Below are 21,003 nucleotides of genomic sequence, written 5' to 3' on the forward strand. Positions count from 1 at the left end.
CATTCCCATGCATGTAGAGTTTCTGTAAAAATAGTCATTACAGCCAAATGGTTAGTTAATTAGAATTAGCTGGTATATGATTGTCATTTACCCTAATATGCAACACATGAACGATGGTCCATGGGTGATTTTGATTGGGTATCTATTAAAAACCCTGTCTCAATTCTCAAATGACCAATCCACATCACATGTTTCTTCTATGTCAAGAAAAAGAAGAGATTTGAAACGAAATGTTAATAAGAAAAGGAAGGATGTATGATAACAGCCATTTCTGTTGTTTTTCATAGATGAAGTCATCTCTTGATTAAAATAAAGGAAAATTCCAGATCAGTATCCTGTACTTTGTCTTGAGTGGCAATTTGGTTCTGGAACTTTAAAACATGACAATTCAGTACCTTAACTTTCAAAAATGTGATAATTCACTTAATCAGCCATTAAATGACATTTAAAAAGTTGAAAATGTCCTTTGAATGTCATCTAATTCTCTTTATCAACCATCCAAAAATTGATAAAAAAAAGAAAAATTGAACAGTCTCAAATCTTAGCCTCCTTTATTCAAAAAAATTGGTGGCTGTTTAGAATAATCTAGAATTTGGGACTGTTCATTTTATTTTCAATGTTTGGATGGTTGATAAAGAAAATTAGACGGCATTCTTAGGATATTTTGACTTTTCAAATATCACTTAACGGCTAATTAATGACAGGTACTGAATCATCACATTTTGAAAGTCTAAGTATTGAATTGTCACATTTTAAAATTTGAGGACCAAATTGTCACTCGAGCCAAAATACGGGATACTGATGAATAATTTTCCCTTAACCACGAAGCCTAGTGCGATGTGAAGAAGGCAAAGGAGACGCGACCTTGAACTGCAGAGAGAGAGAGAGAGAGAGAGGGGGGGGGGGGAAGGGAGAATGGCATTTGCCATTTGGCGATGTCCCGGAAACCAGGCATTCGTCCATCGTTGACTTCTAGAATCTAAAGATCTCTACACGGACTTTTGCCAATTGCCACCGTCAACTCAAAGAAAGCGAATAACACAAGCGCAGATATGGACTCCTCTCCATTCTCATCCAATTCATCATGTCAACAAGGTCCAGTCAAATGTTTCCGAAATTACTAGAACACCCCACCGAGATGTAGTTATGTGCAGGGTTTATATTACGATAATGCCCTCGCCCTTACAAAAGAAAGAAAAAGGATAATCTAATCTCCTCATCTTCCTAGTTTGTTCTCTTTGTTTTAACTTTTAACTATTTAAATTTTTTGGCGCGTGATCACAATTTATTTTATTTTATTGGCGACGACTGGAAGGAAAGGAGGATGAATAAGTTAAGACCGACCCGTATCCACCGCCCTGACCAGAATTTTGCAGAAAACGTCATTCCCTTCACCCTTTCAATTCAAGTTTGGGTCGGCCTTATTTATTTTTGTATACGTTTATAAAATATTGTTAAAATGATGTACACTTAACGTATATACCTTATAAATTACCAATTACCAATTTATAAAATATTGTTAAAATGATGTACACTTAACGTATATACCTTATAAATTACCAATTACCAATTTATAAAATGGTACACATCACCCATGTCGTCATTGAATATTAAAATACTATATAAAGCCTAATTCTTCTTCTTCCTCCACATTCTTGACATCATTGTCTATTGTATTGTACGTATCAATATCAACAATTCAAAAAAGCAAAGCACTAGCATGAGCTTCAAAGTATTTCTTAATTACTCATTATCTCAAGCTCAAACCCTACACACCGTTATTATTATTATTATTATTAATACCTCTGCCTCGGGTCAAGCCTCTACTATCCTTCATTCCTCATTGCCTGCATTCAGTCCACAGGCCAACATAAATGAAAATCCCATATGGAAGATTGAAACTTTCCTCTTTTAGCCCGGTGGGCTCAGGCCTTTGGCTCATAGAACATTGGACCAGCATCAAATTCTATCCAAACATGGGCTTTACATTTGGGGCCTGATGGATCATCAAGGGTCAAGTACTCTTGCTAACAGGCTTACCTGAACCAAGCGATAGATGTAGATTTGATTTTTTTTTTTTTTTTTTTATCTTTTTTGCTATCTGATGCAGATTTGGTGATATGGGTGACGACCAGTTACATCAGGGTTAGTTTTGGCATTTCATAACAAGATTCCAAATTACCTTTTGTTTATCAATGTTTTCTAGAAGAGGATTTCTCTAAACGATGTTAATTTCAAAGGGTATTTTGGTCCTTGCATAACTTGGAATGAATTGGAAAGTTCAAATATTTGAGCCGCCCATGCGCCATACACGACTCTACAAGTATAAAATAGCCAAGGGCCGATCGAGGCCTTCTCGTTCAACAAATTCGTTAATCGCGACTACTCGTTCAACAAATTCATAGCCGAGTTATTTCACTCTTTGGTCAGGAGTCAGGACAGATCGAGGAAGAAAGATATCGTTGTTAGTGCGATTTCTGCAATGGAACGAAGCAACTCGTTAGGGACCTCATGGGCGGATCAGTGGGACTACAGCAATCCAAACCCAGTTCCTCCTCAGCAGCAACATAAGAAGAGCGGAGATGCAGTTGGAAAATACAAGAAGAAGATGGGCGAAGGCTTCGAGAAAAGCAAAGCTGTGGCTTCGACAGGGTTCAAAAAAGTGAAGGAAGGGACCTCTGTAGGCTTCCAATGGATCAAAGACAAGTACCAGAAGAGGACCCGGAAGCATTAAAATCATGGAGAAACGATGGTCTCTCTTCTCTTCTCCAATATGCCTTACTCATGTAATCTAGTTTCTTTGTGGGTTGCTATTCTTTTCCTTTTATTTTTTATTTTTTGGTTGGCTTTCTTCTTCTGATGAGATTCGATATATATATTCACTTCATGTACTGATTCTTTTGTTTATGTAAAAAGAGAATGATGTTCAGTTACATGGGTTGGTAGAAGACTTGATGATCCCTGTTTTCTCCTTATAAGTTCTTTTTCTTGGTATATTCATGAACGATGACGAGCAAATATAAAGAATTAGATATCGCCATTGAAATAACAGCTGGCTCCATGGGCTGAGTTACCCACGTAGAAGCTCCGGTGACGGAGTTGCGCCTAACTTGGGAATTAGGAGGCCGGCGGTCGGCGTGGATGGGGAAAGACAGGAGTTGCTTCCCATTCGCAGTTAGACGAAACCTGAAGGACGGAAATCTTACGAATGTATCTATTAGAATTCTGGTTAAAACCTTGACGACGGAAATCCTTACAAATTCATTAGAAGATCTGTTATTGGGCTTTGAGGCTTAAAACTTGTGCATTTTGATTGAACGTGAACAAAGCATCGTTATCATCTGGTTGAAGAACTTTTCCATTCCATGTAATAAATTAATGCGCGCGGAGTCTTCCTTGTGAGTTGTGGCCTTCCTGGCACCTTCCCCTTTTCAGACATTTGCACCACAAATCTTAGAATAGGAATGATCAGAAAAAATTGTTTCAAGGTATCGGATTTGGAATAGTTGTGTTCACACTAGATAACTTTATGGGAGGTGAACGTGGCCATTTAAATTTAAGCCCCGTTTGGCATCACTCCAGAAGATATCCTCTAGATAAGAAGGGGTGCTCGCGGTTCGGGTAACTGAACCGTGGACCTTTTTTCTGGACCTAACCGGTAACAGGAATCAAACGGAAACCAGTCGGTTAATCGGTTGACCAGTTCGGTTTGTCAGTTTTTCGGTTTTTTGACTTTATAATATTTATTATAAAAGTATATATAAATATAATAAAAAAATTATAAATATATATAAAATATTATATTTTAAATAATAAATAATATATTATAAATATATATTTATATATAATGCGTATTTATTAATTGATAATATATAAAATACATATAATATATATAATATACATAAATATATAAAAAATATATACAAAAACATGTATACCGGTCGGTTCGGTTAACCACTAGTTTTTTAAATTAGTTAACTGAAGCTGAATTGGTACCTTTGGTTTTTTAAAATCACCAAATCAAAATTTGTTGTTAATTAACTAAGGGTATTTGAAGTTATTGTTAATATCTAAAATTTTAATAATTGTATTTTCATTTAATGTTGATCTACAGAAAATAATTATTGTTAATTTAATATGAACAAATATATTTTAATAAATTTAGTTTTATTAATAATTGTTATTATTTTTAAATAAAATTTTGATTAACTTTAAATAAATAAAATAATTACAAAAGCTAACATTTTTATTAATTTAACTAAGAATTAACAATTATATATGAATGACAACGGGGTGGATTCAAGGCGGGGCACCCCATTCCTATCCCTGCCCCATAATCAAGGCACTCTACCCCATCTTCACCCTATCCCTAGTGTCAAGTGGGTTGAAGGCAAGGCAGTCACTCCTCAATGTCGGGTGAGTTCAAGGGCAAGGCACCCCACTCCTCATTAAGGATGGGGAATTTTCGAATTTCCCCATCCCCAGTATTGGGTGGGTTCAAATAAAGGTGTAAATCAGGTCATGTTAGGTTGAACCTTGGGCCAGGTCATGCCAAGCCGTAGACTGAGCCAAGCTATGAGATGTCCATTTTTAAAAAATTAAAAAAGATGTTTAAATTTTTTTTTTCATATATCCAACTGTTTATATATACAATTAAACCTATTCATGGGACAGGAACCCCAAACAGCCCCGGTCTAACCTGTTATTTTCCAAGATTAGAAAATTTTAACTTGGTGGACTCAAACTCGAGTTTTTTCAAATAAGTCCGGCCCGATACTATTACATATATAAAAAAATACTTAATGCTTCTTAAATTATTAATCGAGAACAGGCTCCAACTTCGAACTTTATATAATGGCTGGGCTTGGGTATGTTATCTGTTTTTTGTTAATGGGTTTCAATGAATATGCATCTTGACGTCAAACTCTTCTTCTTCTTCTGTATCTCTACCCAGCCATAGTCCAGAAGCTCATCGGCGACCTCATTGCAAACCGACGTTCGTGAAATTAATCGTAAAATCTATTGGTGACGGTAAGAAATCAATCAGCGTTCGTGAAGTCAGATGTAAAATCTACCAGTAGCATAAAAAAATCAACCAGTAGTCATCTAAAATCATTCAGCAGAACAAGTAATCTGTATCTCGACGTCAAACTCTTCTTCTTTTTCTTCTTATTCTCTTCCTCCTCTCCTTCTTATTTTCCCTTTTTATTTTCTCATTTCTGTCGACTGCTGTGACGAAGCTATTGCCGGCAGATTTCTATCAATATACTTTTCTAGTCTACTCTGTTTTTCTTTAGAAGTTGCTGTATTGCCTGGTGCCGTTGACCATGTCTGAAACTGAAACTCAGGAAGTCGATCCAATCAGGAGAAATATATACTACAAAGAAAGAAGAAAAGAGGAAGAAGAATAGGGAGAGGAGGAGGAAGAGAATAAGAGATAAATTTACCGCTCGCCGCTGGTTGTCGGTCATTGGTTGATTTTTAATGCCAAACATCACTGGTGTTCTGGTCAAGTAACAGAGCAATTTTGTTAGATCTCTGTTAATTCAACGAGGAGACGTGATCAATTCCGGTTGGTGGGTTCACACTTCCCGTGAACCCACGGACTCTAGATGTATTGATGTGGCACCACCGCACCACCTTAAATTGGATGAAATTACGTAAGATGAATCCATAAGGACCATAACAATGCATCCAAGGTCATGATTTCACGGTTTAAGCTCAGCGCTATGCTGGAGTGTTGATCCGCCGACGAATTTGTGCACCATGGTTTAACTGTAATTGAGGGCATTCTTTCATACCCTAAAAGGCCTGGCTTATCTAACTCGGGCTTTTACTAAGGCCCACAATTTTCTAGTCTTCGGTCCAATACTTCTAGGCCTTCGATTGTGGCATACACCATAACTGACACTGGTAAAAAGGATTGCAGAACTCTAGAAACCTGGTAATCGATTCAATTTTTTTGCGGTTCAGCCATGGTTTGACCAAGATCAATGGTTTTATCAACTCCATGTGTCATATTTTGAAATAAAAAAGGGCTGGACCCGGTTCAATAATCCAGTCTAGTCCAGTTCTTAGACCGTTGGGCCTTAGTTTGTGTTCTTTTCCCCTGGTATTGACATAAAAGTCCTTGAGTCATCTGTGGTGGCATAGGGATGGCAACAATATGAGTTTGGGGAGGTTTTTGTAAATTCTAGACCTTATTCATCTCTCTAGACATCCCAACCTGTATTCTCTCCAAAACATGTAGCAGGTTGGATTTTCAACATCCAAACCCTCCCCACATATGTAAAAGCAAAACCCTCCCCGACTCTACAAACCTTCCCACATTTGAGGGTGAGGCAGGTAGGATTGACGAATTGGGTTTAGAATTTGCATCTAATTTTTTATTATTTTCTATTTATAAATCAATAAACAAGTAATGGGAATAAATATCAAAATTTTCAATTATTTGATTAACATATAAAGTATGAATTCCTTTGCATAAATTTAAAATAATATTAAATTCAATGCCTATTTACATGTCTTTCAACAATATGTAGGTTAGGGAGGGTCCGGCTTAGCCTAGTATCATACCCTACCCATACGAGTATGTGTTGTAAAATCCCAAAACAGATCTCCATCTCAAAATTAATCTAATTTTCCAAACAAAAAAAATAAAAATAAAAAAAGCCCTCCCCATTTGAGCAGGTAGAGGCGGATATTATGTTCCAATCTCACTTTAAGAATAAGGACATCCACCCAAAAGATTTGGGATTGCTTTTGTTCTCCCTGGATCAATCCGGTTGCTCACATCTGACCCAGGTCAAGGGTCGAAAGCATCTGGTTGGCTGCCAGTTCTGACTGATATGGTTCCACTCTTCCAGTCTGATCAAAGTTTTTAATACAATTTTTTCAAGTTACTGAAAGCCACGAAACTATTCATTAATACATAATCAGATTTTGTATGATTATACCATCTGGAGCTACTTGCGCAGATGACCAAATTTGTACTTGATTACAACGAGCCGATTTACCGTTTATGTGCTGCGACTGGTTCCTCCTTTAACAAGCTAGGAGTCTGAATGTGTGATTCAAGGAGACAAACCAGTGATGCAGTAAGAATTCAGTGAACTTAATTAGCTATAGAATGATCTATTTCTCTATGACTTGAGCCTCTGCATTATATATATCCAGCTGGTTACATTAGTAGGATTATTAGTTCAGTGGCCTGTTTGATAAATAAGCCTAATGTAGTTAATTAGTAGTTACCCCTCGTTGGTGTCTGGTCTTTAACTCTTTATAGAGGCAAGCATTAAATTATGAGTCTTTTATTTCTTGTACAAAAGCTAAAGAAAGGGTTTCTCCAAGTTAAAACTAGGAGCTGATCATTTACAGTTTTCATTTACAGAGGCATTATCATTCTTATTCCCACTGTCGTAATATTTACTTGAACATGTAAATAGTAGCATACTTATGGTGCCAGAGGAGGCCAGAAGCCAATAGTACTTGTCTAGTCGGGCTTCTCTCATGTCATCTGAGAACCAGCTGTGCCCTCCTCTCGCACTTGTGACTATCTCAATGACGGAGATGAGAAGGGCGCTCAGGAAGCTTCCCACTCCAAAAACACTAAAATACAGACCGACCCCCATGGTTCTGATTCTACTAGGCACTTGGGTGTAAAAGAACTCTTGCATCCCGACCACCGTGAAAACGTCTGAAACGCCCAGGAGTATGTACTGAGGTAGCAACCAGAAGATGCTTAATGGCACTACTACTACTACTGTTTCTGATTCAAGAACCCCCCGCGATCTGCTAATCTCGAGCCTCTTCGCTTCGACAACTGCTGCTGTGACCATTGCGATGACAGAGAGAAACATTCCAATTCCCATCCTTTGCATCACAGTGATGCCTTTGTCATCTCTAGTGACAAACCGCATCATGGGGATGATCATCTTGTCGTATAAAGGCATTAGGAGAATTATAGAGATGGTTATGGCGCTCTGTAGTGTTGCAGGAGGGATTATGAAGCTTTTTCCGATTTTCCTCTTCATTGTCATCCCTTGTTTGGTGAAGAAGGTGGATGGCAGTTGGAATATAACTGCAAACGCTAGGAGCACCACCCATATGGGTAAGAGCCTCACTACTGCTCTTGCATCGTCCATCAAATGCGCCTCTTTTTTATCAAAGCTTCCGGGGCTATCAACCTCTTGGTTGCACAGCGGCTTCCCTTGTAGCCTAAAGACAAGCAAATGTTGGATTAGCTTCCTCCTATAATTTGGAATCTTTTTTATCACTCTACAACTACAAACAGGAGTTAAATGGTGTTAATATAATTAATACACAGTATTGCTCCTAAGAGTGTGGACCGGTTTTGGATTGGACCCCGTCCAGTCCAAAATCAATTTGGACGGATTGGACGGGCCAACAACGCATATTAGATTGGACCAATCCAGCCTAAAATATTTATTAGATTGGATTAGACCCGGTTAGTCCGTAATAAATTTATATTGATTGGATTGGATTAAGCCAATATCTAGTCCATTAATATAAGATAAGAATATAGGTGTCAATGGACTAGGTTTGGATTGAAACCAATCTAAATCAAAACGAATTCCAACAGATTGGATGGTCCAAACATTGAATTGGACCTAATCCATTTATATTGGACTCAAATTGGACTGCATCGGATTGGACCAAATCCAGTCCAATTGACACCCTAATTGATCCTACCTAGCTACATCCCATATGAGTGTATAATATTAGAGACGTGTCCTTCTTTTTTACAATTTTGCTAAAGTTTCTGTATCTTATCTATTTTTATATATTATTATTAAATTAATGATATTATGACTCCTTTGACTTGAACTGTTGAACCTGACTCACCACCTGAATAGGAATGAGGTTTTGTTTAATTCTGGTTGAATAGTACCCACAACCTATCCAAACCCAGCCATTTAACCATATCCAATGGGCCATTCATCCCATCTCCAACGTTAATAGGTCAAGCATGTCATACAAAGCCCTTTTGGATAGGTTGGACACAGACCAATAAAACACATTGAATTGGACCCGTAGAGACTCAATGGTCCTAACTATTTATTTATTTATTTAGATTGGATTGGACCTGGTCCTTCCTTGATGGATTTATATGGGACTGAACCAATCTCCGGTCCATTAATGGAAGATAAGAACGACCAGGTGTAGGTGTGGGTTGGAACCAATCTAAATTAAAACCAATTTGACAGATTAGATTAGATGGATCAGACAATTGGACGGGATTGGATTGGACTCATATCGGAGTGGTCCAGAATATCTGTAATAGACTCATATTGGACGGGATTGGATTGGACCAAATCCGGTCCATAATTGATCACACCCCTACTAGCTAGGTGTACTTGGTGTAGAAAACTGAAAACCTTGATCCAGAAATAGAAGAATTAAAACTTACTCAAGCTCGGCAGAATCAGATTCTTTGCTGGTTAAAGTGATGCTGCCATTCACCATCATTGACACAGTTGCTTTGATGGATTGGATGATAGTTGCAAGTTTGTTCTTGTCTCCGCCATTTGGCTGCTGCTTATATATGTAGAATCGAGTTCCACTAGAGAAACACGCAATGGATAATACCATTGCAACTGTAGGGAGGGCGAATCCCAACCCCCAACCAATTGTGTCCTGAATGTATGACATGAGAGAAACACCCAACATGCTGCCACTACAAATTCCAAAATACCACCATTGGAAGAACGGGCTCTTCTTGCTGTCACAACTCTGGTCGTCGTCGCTTGTACAAGAAAAGTCATCATCATCGTTTTCCGGTTGGTCCGCTGCGAAGGCTTGTAAGCATGGGTTATATCCTCCTTGGCCAACTGAAATCAAATAGAGAGACCAATAGAGCGATGCAGAAGAGCTTGTCTTGCTCCTGGGTATCCATGCTGAAATGAGTGCTGTTGATGTTAAAACCACAAGCCCCTTGATGAGGAAGAGGCAATAAGGAGGGGAAAACATGGTTAATCGGAGCTAGCGATGCAGAAGAGGTCGATCTTGTAGTACTAATTAAATATGGGATTGAGATTACAAAGTAGTACTACTGATCAGTAGATATGAAAAGGGTACAATAATTAAGAAACTCACCACAACATAGAGGAAAGAAGAAACCAGGATGGTGGAATATCGATCCAAATATGAGTCTGCAAGCAGTGCGCCCAAGAGGGGCAGCATGGATGTAACCCCACACCAGCTGTTAATGGTCTTGGCCGCGGACGAGTTGCTCAACTTCACTACTTCTGTTAAGTAAGTTACCAGGTTTGACGCCACCCCCTTGAAGGCGAACCTCTCCAAACCAGCTACCACTGTAATCAATAAAACAATTCTTCAATCCAGCAAAACGAACAGAGTTGTCGACACTGAATATTTATATATATATATATATTAGCAGCAAGAGACTATATAAAATATATATAGTTGTTACCTATGAGAAGAATACACTGTTTTCTGAGTCCTCTGGATCCCACACCTCCGGCCATGAGAAAGAGACCTACGTGCTTAGTTATCGACAAAATTTTTTGGGGGGGACGAAGATCTAAACTAGTATTCAAAATTAAAAGCTAGACACCTCCTTTCATGCTATCGCTATCGCGTCAAGACGATAATTTTCTGAAATTAATCTCTGTCACCTTCATCATGAAAACTCTTTTCTGGGTCTGTGTCTGTCTTTTAAATTAACTGATCGGAAGACACTTTATACCTTTAATTACACCTAGTTAGGAGGGAGGAGACACACATTAAGCTATGTTGATGAGTATGATCACATTATGTGATATGTATATAGTTGCTTGCTCTGATGAACGTGGCAACACAAACCTTTTCCATAATATCTACCCAAAAAAGCCAAAAAGAAGTGGTTTGCTTTATGAGAATATTTGCGATACTTCTGCAAGCAGTGCTCCAAAAAAGATGGGTGCTTCTCTTCAACTGAAACAAATTTGTCATTGGCAACGAAGATTTGCAAAATAGACCGACGTATAATAACTATAGAAAAACTGGATATACATAGACGTAATGAGTGCGGTCTTCTCTTAAATTGACTCTAGTTTTGTCTTAAGTACGTTGAATTTGTAGCGTAGTTATACATAAACAGATAAACTTGACAACATAATGGCATTATCCCAAGTTACTTTTTCCTCTTTTCCTTGATCATTTCATCCACCAGATTGCCAGAAAATGACAAGGGTATCCAGTACTGAAGATTAAATAGTCCTTCCAAGCACGGAAAAAGAAACAGAAAATGTCAGCATATGATCTATGGACCCCGTCTTGATGGTTTGCTGAGGCGGATTTCACTTTGTTTTGCTTTTTTGTTTTCTGATTTTGTTGCTAGCAAAGATGGTTTTGTTGACACGCTAGCAAGGTACACTAAACCAAAACCAGTGCGTTATCTAACTTCTTTTTTATTTTCCAAACGGTGATTCTTGTCTAATTAATTTGTTCTTTCCTTTTTCAAGTAATTGTTTCTAAAAGTGCTTATGGCTTTAAACGGGACTGAGTTGTAAGTGGAGATCTACAGAGCTTAGTGGTTAGTGCGAGATTGTATTTCGTTACAGTTGTACTGCACAGACCTTAGTGCCCAGAAAGCCAGAGCCTCCTGTGTTGAGTGCCTTCCAACCTCGATTCTACGGATTTGCTTTTATAAAGTTTGGATTGTGATTTCAATCGCCCGCCATATTATAATAGAAATTAATACTATAAAGTTACAAGACAAACTCTTGAATTATTTAACAGTTTCATGACCAAGGGTGATGAGGGCGGATTATTCCCTCTAGTTACAGCGCGCCATGTGGCGAATACAGAATTGTTGCATGACACACCGATATCATGTAGACGATGATTTGTTTTAGTCAAAATGATGGAAAATTATTGGAACCAAATTAGATGTGTCTCGCACACGTTGAGAGTGCTTCATCACCACCTCCTCGCCATGGCTGATCTTTAGAGATCTCATCAAGATTGGGATGACCTCCTTAGGACCAAGTTTGAGATCTCGGCATGAAGGGAGACATCCCATTAAAGTCTCACCGACCAGATTGAGGCCCAAGTAGCAACCTGCATGACATGATGGTCAACCTACCTACACCTTTACAGTCGCAACTACCTACACCTATATAAAGGCATCTCCTTCAATCAAAACATGTATGTGTGATTTAGCTCTCATAGTTGTTTAGTTCTCTCAAAACTCTTCGATAACTAAAGCATCGGAATCCCCTCCCAAAGTAAAGCAACCCGAACACTCTGATCTCTTTCTTTACAACTCAATTATGCAACCTACTTAATTCAGCGTCCGAGTTGTCTGTAAATAGGGAACACTAGATCACGCATCATCAAAAGATAAATCTGGAGAGTCATGTACTAACATATCTTTAAAGGAAATTAAAATCAGATAAATCATGCATGTTAGACATACCGAGATTTTAGCCACTAGAATCAAGAATCAGCACTATATAATAAAAATGATTTCAACCAACCATTGTTGGACCTAACTTTATTCTTCTTAATTATCCTACCAAAAGTGAAATTTTACTGATTTGGAGTGTTAAAACTTAAAAGATCTGCCATGCATGTTCCAAAGTAAGGGTCCATTTGGTGTGTCTTTTTTAGAAGATCTTGTGGTAGTTCTGACATGTAAAAGACATATTGAGCTTTTGCATGAAGATCTGAACAGCCCGAAGCATGTTTGGCAGACATGCGTCTTTCCGCATGAGATTAAAACACAAAAGACGCAAGAATCTTCATTTAGAGCTTTCCGAAATCAGTCCAAAATAGACTTCTCACATATTTTTGATATTTTGTCTTTTGACGGCTAGATCTTCCGTGTACCAAATAGAAATAGACCAAAAATCGATTTCCACAACTTGTAAATAATCGAAAAACTGCACGAAAAGACACAGACCCTAAGTCTAGAGATAAAATGGACAAGTCCATAAGCAATGGGTCATGCAGTTTTTTGGTTGTTTGGGAATCTCCTACGATACATAGATTCTGTAATGATTTTAAAACGAAGATACCTGAAAGAAAAGTCCATTGATTGATTAACTACCTCCTCTAGTCGTTGAAACTTAAGCCCAATATTAAGGAGGGAAAGGAATCTCGAATTAATGAATATAGTGTAAGGTCTACGTCGTTGAAAGATGATGGCCAAAAATCTGCAACCACAATAATTAACTAGGAAAACGCTGCTTTATGTTCATAACCTCATATACAAGGAAAGCCAACAGATTCGTGTACTTCCTTTATAGATTCCAAACTTCAACTATTAAAAGAAGGGGGTTCGGGAGGGGCCATCTTGTGTATCTTGCTCCAAATCCATCAATGGTCTAATCCAACTTACTTTGTTTGGGCTGGGTTGAGCATTTGTTAAATTTTCAATGGGCCTAAAACTCTTGTCGAAGCTCCGTGTTTCAAATTAAATTGATGGAACTTTTTCAACACTTGGATTTCTTATTCACTTTCTATCCGGGGTAAATTGGAGTCACATTCATTTTCTATCTGTTGAAAATTGGAGTCATACATCTTTATTATGAATTGAGAGATGTGTAATTGAAATTCACATGGATAGCAGGTAAAGAGTGGATAAGAAAAGTGAATAAAAAATCTGAGCTCCTTCAACCTTAATAAAATTAGTCATAAGTCCTTATTAAAATCAGGACATGAAGACCAAGTAAAACAAGAATGAACAAAACAATTTGGTTGAACAAGAACATGGATCGGGGATTTTGCACTGAAGCCATTCAGCTGCAGTCCACAATGAGAGTGCGGATTCACCAGGAAGGCTCAACACTCAACAGAGCTATTGCTTCAAATCGGACAACCCAGCTTGCAGCAAGTTCTATTATACGGGTGGCATTATCAATTTTCTATCCATTACTTACGACTTCATAACAGACTTCCATGATATATTCAATATGGAAGTTAGCCAGCACAATTAACAGATCTTCAAATCCTTGCCTATGCACTCATTTGTACATTTTTTTTTTTTCACACACTTGCTGTATTTGTATTTGAAGGGCGGGCCTTGGCGCAACAATTGGGTTGCTTCATTGAAATCTATGTGATCAGGTTTAAATCTTGGAAATAGCCTCTCTATATATATGTAGGGGTGAGATTGCATACATCTATCCTTCCTCATATCCCACAGTGTCTAGAGCCACTTACACTGGGCTACCCTTTATTGTATTTGAGATTGTGAATTTCTCGATTCGAACCACTATGGTGATTGACATTGATGATGATTTCATAGAAATCAACGCTACATGGGATCCACATCAGAATTTGAAGGATCAGTGTTTTTTTTTTTCTTGTTTGGTTGTTCGATTATGCCAATTTCTGGGAAATCAGCCAAAAATTGATTATTGAAATCAGCCATTTTTAATGATTTCCTGATTTTAAACTGATTCCGATTTTTTGAGGGTGATATGGCATTGAATAATAACTCTAATACAAAAATAATTGGCCCTTGAAAATCCGTACCAAACAGATTCAAAGTCAATTTCTCAAAAATCAGCTTACATGGCATAAATGATACGAAACAATAACTTTGATGATTTTCTAAAATCACTGATTCTAGAAATTGTCTAAATAATTGGTAAGGAGAAACCATCATCATTGCCAAACATCACCTATGTCTTTTCTAGCTAGGAAAGGATTTATGGATTGGAAATTTATCTCATTGCATGACATATATCATGGTCGCTCACAAAATATCATGGGAAGATGGTGATGATGATAAAATTATGGCTATGCAAATCAAGGTTTTTAAAACCGACCCAGAGAACGAACCAGTCAGGGGTCTAGTTCCCGGGTTGAATGGTCCAACCGTTTGAACTGAATAGTTGGCCCGTTCTGGCAAAAAAAAAAAAAATGGTCAAAACTGTTCGAATGGTTAACCGTCTGGGTCAACGGTTTGCTGACCAAAATCAACGATTTTTGGGAAAAATCCGGCTTTGGGGAAAACGGAACTGGTGACCTGATCGGTTCCCACTTTTTTCAGTCCGGTTTTGAAAACCATGATGCAAATCAACGATTTCAATGGATCTCACTTAATACCATCCAAGAATTAAGGGTTTTATTTGACAGAAAAATATGGTTTATGTGTGGTCTTGTGATATAAGTATGCTTATGAAAGGGTAATTGGAATGAGCCTGAGCCCTGAGGATTACCTTTACCTTGGTATCTTCTTCTCCATCGCCCCGGTATCAGCCCGTCCATCCTTGATTAGCTTAGCTTAGCTATTTTGGATGAAGTCAGATTTCCTACACACAATTCACAGTGGGTAGGAAAAGTGAATAGGAAATTCCGTTTGATTTTGGAAGCCCACTTCCGCATTCAAGGTCATCAAGGATGTCTCCTCCTCCAAGATCCAGCTCTGATAACTAGGAATGGCAACAAGGGGCTTTGTTTTGCATCCCCCAGCCCATCTTTGCCCAAAACCACACTAGGGCTAGAAATCCTAACCTTCCCTATCCCCATGGGGAATGGTGTAATATATATTAGTAGTTATATATATATATATATATATATATATATATATATATATGTGTGTGTGTGTGTGTGTGTGTGTGTGTGTGTGTGTGTGATTGTGATATAATATAGTTGGGATAGATTTTGGGTTGGGATAAGAGTGGGGTGGAAAAATACAATTCTCACCCCGTCCCTAATACCCAAAATCTCAGGTTTTTTCTAAAACCTACCCTTAACCTTGACCAATGGTCCAAAAACCCACCCTGACTATGTGATATCATTAATACAAATCCATTTTTTTTCCTTTTGGTAGACTGGTAATTAAGCACGTGCGTCGCACGTGAGAATTTTTTCTTCATATTAATTACTTGAATTTTAGATATATCATAGTCAAGATATAAATTGAAAATTAACAAAAGTAGCAATATGATTACAAATAAACTTAAATGCTTGTAGCAAACAACAATTATTATTATTATTATTATTATTATTATTATTATTATTATTATTATTATTATTATTATTATTATTATTATTAAATTGTATATTCCATTTATGTCATAAATAAAAATAACTTTTATTTTAACAATTATTTTTATTTAATATAATGAATATATAACATTAGAAATGTTTTCAAATTTTTTTGACAAAATTCTGTACATTTTCATTTTTGGTGTTCTATCTTTTTTTTTTTAATATTTATTATTCAATTATGACATCATGAGTTTCTTTAAAAAGTTGAATCATTGACCTACCATCTAGATAAGAAAACAGTTTTGTTTTTGGATTAGTTTTAAATTAGGGAAATTTATTGTTAAAGCCAATTGAACATTTAAAATTAAGTTACAAGTTGGTCTAGAAACCAACAAAAATCTGAGAACCAGCTCTACATTTCAAATTATAAAAAACCCACCATGTCATTGGAGGCTTATGTGGTTGTTGCCAATATGGGACTCTTAATCCATGTTGTACACAACGAAAAGCTTATACCAAAATTTCCCTTTAATGTTGGGTGATTGAAAAAAAAAAGGTTTTTAGTCTCTCTCTCTCTCTCTCTCTCTCTCTCTCTCACACACACACACACACACACACAAAATCTCCCTTCCACTCTCTCACTCTTACAGTTGTGTTTCTTTGCTCAACAACTGTGTGATTTGAAAATAAATAAAAATGGCTTTTGATTTCCATATTTACATTCTCCATATCAATTTCTCTCATTCTCTCTCTACCTAATGTTCTCCCTCAATTTCTCTCATTCTCTTTCTTGGTCGATTTTTCATTCTCTCTTAGTTTCTCTCCCACTCCCTCTCCGATTCATTTTTTTTCTTACACACTCATGTTGTATTAATCAGATCGCATGATAGAACATGAGACTAACTTGGTATGGTTCAAAAATCATTACACCAATTTGGTAAAATTTTACAAGAAACTCTTGGTTATGATGTTTACACCAACTTGATAGAAACTTATAATTTGATTGTACAAGTGGTTGATCTCTTTATTTCTTTTATATGATTTAATTAATATTGTATAAGTTTGGAAGAAAAATTAAAAAAAAAAAGAACTAGAGAGGGAGTGGGAGAAAGACTAAGAGAGAATGAGATATTGACCAAGAGAGAGAGAGGGAGAAGAATGAGAGAGAGAGAGAGAGAGAGAGAGAGGCTTTGATTTTCAGTATATGCTTTCTGTTGTGTCCAACATGGATTAAGAGTCCCATGTTGGCAACAACCACATAAGCCTCCGATGACATGGCGTGGTTTTTATATAATTTGAAATGTAGAGCCAGTTGTCAAAATTTTGTCGATTTCTAGACCAACCTACAACCTAATTTTAAATGTACAACTGGATTCAACTATAATTTTTCCTTTAAATTATATATTTCGTTTACATTTCATAAAATAATTTTTACTTATCACACTTAATTTTTGTTTGTCTATTGTATCATTTGACCCAAACCACTAGCCAACCATTTAGGAAGAAAAATAGTTTGATTTCTAGGTTGACATTAAATTTTGTATTACATTTTCATCAACGATAAAATTATTTCTTATGTATAATACTTATTTTTACTCAATATAATGAATGCATAATATAAGAGATGTACCCAATATTTTATTTTTAATAAATACATAACATTAGATATGTGCCCAAATTTTTCTCTATCTTTTTTTTCTTTATTTTTGTGATTCGTTGTATTTTCTATTTTTCAAGATTTTAGTATTTAACTATGACATCATTTCATTTCTAGGTAAATTTTAAATTTGGCGTTCCATTTTCATCATCAATAAAAATACTTCTTATATTTCATATTTTTTTATTTTAATTTATTATTATTTAATTATGGCATTATTTATTAATCCATTTAACCCCAAATGGTCAAATTGCTTGCCCACCATTAGAAGAGAAGAAAATGGTTTTGTTTTCAAATTACTTTACAAAATATTTATTTTATAATACTAAAATTAATATTGTGTATTTAACTACAAGAATTTAATGATGAGAAAAATGTATCTTAAATATATAATTTAATGAGAGATGATAGGAAAATATTTTTATTTCCAATTGATTTTAAATTTTACATTAATAAAAACATTTCTTATTTATCATACTTATTATTGTTTAATATGTACGTTAAAATGGTTCCGTTTTATAATTTCTATTTTTTTCATTTTATCTATTTTTGAATTTTATTATTTAATCGTGGCAACACGGATTGACCCATTTGGCCCAAAATGGTTTAATTTCTTACCACCACCTAAATGAAAACACTATGTTTTCTAGGTAGACTTTAAAAGTATAAGCTTTTATGTTATTAGAATTATTAATTTATCAACTATGGATTTAATTAATAGAACTTAATGATGAAAATAAACAAATATCTTAAAATTATCTCTTTTCAGCTCATTTAATATCAATAACGGATTACCGTATTTGCCCTCATTCTTTATCAATAAATTTAAATATAGAGGGGTAAATTTTGTCCTTAGAAAATTCTAGAAATGTTCTTGAGGCCATTCATGCTTTTTAAAGTAGTATAGATTGAAATGTTATATTGTAATTTTCCTATTCTCACTTGTCATCATAATGTTTTGCACATTCAATTGTTTAATTCAAAACCACTCAGGGGGGCATTCTACAACATGAGTGTTTTTTATTTTTCATTTGTTTTTGAAATTGCCAAACTATGTTTTTATTTTCAAAGGAAAAAATAAGTTGGTTTTGTTTCAAAAAACAATTCATGTTTTTGAAACCAACAAAATAATGGTTTTAAAACAAAAAATATTTTTTCTAGTATAGAAATTATATGCTTTATGGAATATATTGTTGAATAATCATATGAAAACATGTTTTTGGTTTCGGTTTTGAAAACAAAAAACATGTTTCACGTGTTTTTTTCTTTAGGCTATGTTTGTTTGAGGTGTAAATTTGGTGTAAAAACAAATTTACATTGAATGTAAAATGAGAACCGATTTGATGAGAGTGTAAAATGGGAACCGGTTGTTGGCCCCATTTACACTCATCATGTTTGGAGGATCAAGTAATTTAATTCACTCCTACCCTGCTTGCCCTTGCATCTTGTCATTGCCTACCCCTGCCTACCTAACTTAAACATTCAGATAGTTTCAAACGTTTGTAATCCAGATAGTTTCAATCTCATTGTAATCCCAGTTTGTAAAAGAACGGTAGGGGAACAGTTGCTTTAAGGATATCTCAGTTTGTAAGAGAACAAACTTATTGGTCTGTATCTTGAGCCCAGTGCCCCTGCCTACCCCTGCCTAGTTAGATGCAGATTAAAAAGTTCCATATCATATCTTGAGCCCATTGCAGAGCTGAGATGGTGGAAACGCCGAATACAAAGCATAGTGATGGTGCAATCCATTCGAGATGGGTAGACATGCTCAGATCTCACAAAGAGCTTGACCCTGCCTACCCCTGCATCTCGTCACTGCGCCGGTGAAGGAGAGAGAAGACAAGAAAAATTAGAGAGACAAAGAAGGGAAGAAAAAGAGCTTGAGCCCAGTGCAAATTTGAGATGGTGGAAACACTGTATACAGAGCATAGTGATGGTGCATTTCGTTCGGGATGGGTAGACATGCTTAGATCCCACAAAGAGCTTGACCCTGCCTACCCCTGCATCTCGTCCTCCGCCATTGATCCTCTGTGCTTTGGGATGGTGGAAACGCCAATGAAACCTAGTTTACCATTATAGTGCTGAGAAGAGATGCGAGCTCCGATTCGTTGTCCTCTGTGCTCTGCAACACCGATGGTGGAGTCTTAACAGAAGTTGAAGACTGATCGGAAGGGGAGAAGGGGGAGGTAGGTATGAACAGAGAGTGAAACCGGGGAGTTTTACATTGATTTTATCGATGGTAACTTTCCACCAATTTTCGATATAAAATTCACTAAAATGGAGTTTTACACTCATCTAAGATGTAAAATAACATCTCATCCAAACGTTAATAAAATTAAACCGAAGTATAAAATTTATCCCAATTCACATTTACACCTTAAACAAACACAGACTTAAGAAATAATCTATTTTTAGACAAGATGGTTTTTATTTATTTTTGAAACCGAAAACAACACGTTGTAGACCACCCTTTTTGGTCCAATGCAACACAACAGAGGTGTTTTTTCAGTCAAAATCAAAGGGAAATTGATTGGCTCAGTGCAAACATAGCAGTGGTGATGTATATACTATTGTATGTCTTAAGCTTTAATAATTCAAGTTATTTATGAAAAACAAATTATAGAAGAAAAATAAAGTTTAATTAAACAAAACAAAAACTATCAAACAGGTAAGAATTAAAATTTGAAGGAAAACATAAAATGACAATGAAAAAAGGTAAAAACATTACCAGTCAAACACGGTAATGATCAGCACATAGCGGAAAAACACCATGGCTAATAATTTCACCATCAATGATGTTTAATATGTAGGTTGTATTCGATACCATGAAACTTTTGTGGTTAATCAATATAAATTGATATTAAAATATGAATTGTTTGTCACATAATCAAAAACGTTTTGACTTGATAAATACAAATTGATGCTGTTGTTAATTGAAACATCAAATTTGATATTGTAATTTTTTACTCTAAACAGCAATGATCAGTCCTTAGAAACATTTTTTCAGTTGGAGTGACACGACAACTCATATTTTTCATCAATTTTTTAATGCGTTTTTTCATGAATAAATTGCAATATTACCAAGCACAACCCTAATCTGAGCCAACTCCATAGTACTCAGCCCAAGTCGGTTGTATGGGTCTCCGATTGTTAATCTTGTCGATGCCAACGATGACGACCTTTATCATTGAAAGCTGCCAACACCGATCCTTCCTTTTACTGCGATGGCCATATTGAAAATCTTTCACGTCTCTCCCAAATTAGATCATCTCTACTGCTTGATCCCCATTTTCTCGCTAGCATAGGAAAGCTGTAGACTGTAGTTCCCTACCAATTTTTGTGCAGTGGGTCAATCGATTCATTTAACTCATCTTCTT

At 36.2% G+C, this 21,003-nt stretch overlaps 1 protein-coding gene across 1 annotated transcript; it reads right to left on the reverse strand.

Moving 5' to 3' along the window:
- Positions 1–7,278: 7,278 nt before the first annotated feature.
- On the reverse strand, positions 7,279–11,008 carry LOC148854032 (protein NRT1/ PTR FAMILY 5.9-like). Its single transcript, XM_088941904.1, has 4 exons — positions 10,454–11,008; positions 10,117–10,334; positions 9,431–9,954; positions 7,279–8,217 (listed from the first exon to the last, which is right to left on the reverse strand). The coding sequence occupies exons 1-4, from the start codon at positions 10,506–10,508 to the stop codon at positions 7,368–7,370; spliced, it is 1,647 nt and encodes a 548-aa protein (XP_088798030.1). The 5' UTR covers positions 10,509–11,008; the 3' UTR covers positions 7,279–7,367.
- Between the last annotated feature and the right edge of the window lie 9,995 nt (positions 11,009–21,003).

The sequence above is a fragment of the Nelumbo lutea genome, chromosome 4, assembly GCF_056320005.1.
Source record: "Nelumbo lutea isolate HS-2025 chromosome 4, American lotus-T2T, whole genome shotgun sequence".
Lineage (NCBI taxonomy): Eukaryota > Viridiplantae > Streptophyta > Magnoliopsida > Proteales > Nelumbonaceae > Nelumbo > Nelumbo lutea.

Excerpts from the sequence above, each read along its gene's own strand:
- LOC148854032 (XM_088941904.1), bottom strand. The coding sequence starts at position 10,508 with ATGGCCGGAGGTGTGGGATCCAGAGGACTCAGAAAACAGTGTATTCTT. Across the intron at positions 9,955-10,116 it reads CTTCTTTCCTCTATGTTGTG|GGGCTTGTGGTTTTAACATC; the intron begins GTGAGTTTCTTA and ends TTCCTCATCAAG. Across the intron at positions 8,218-9,430 it reads TCTGATTCTGCCGAGCTTGA|GCTACAAGGGAAGCCGCTGT; the intron begins GTAAGTTTTAAT and ends GCTTGTCTTTAG.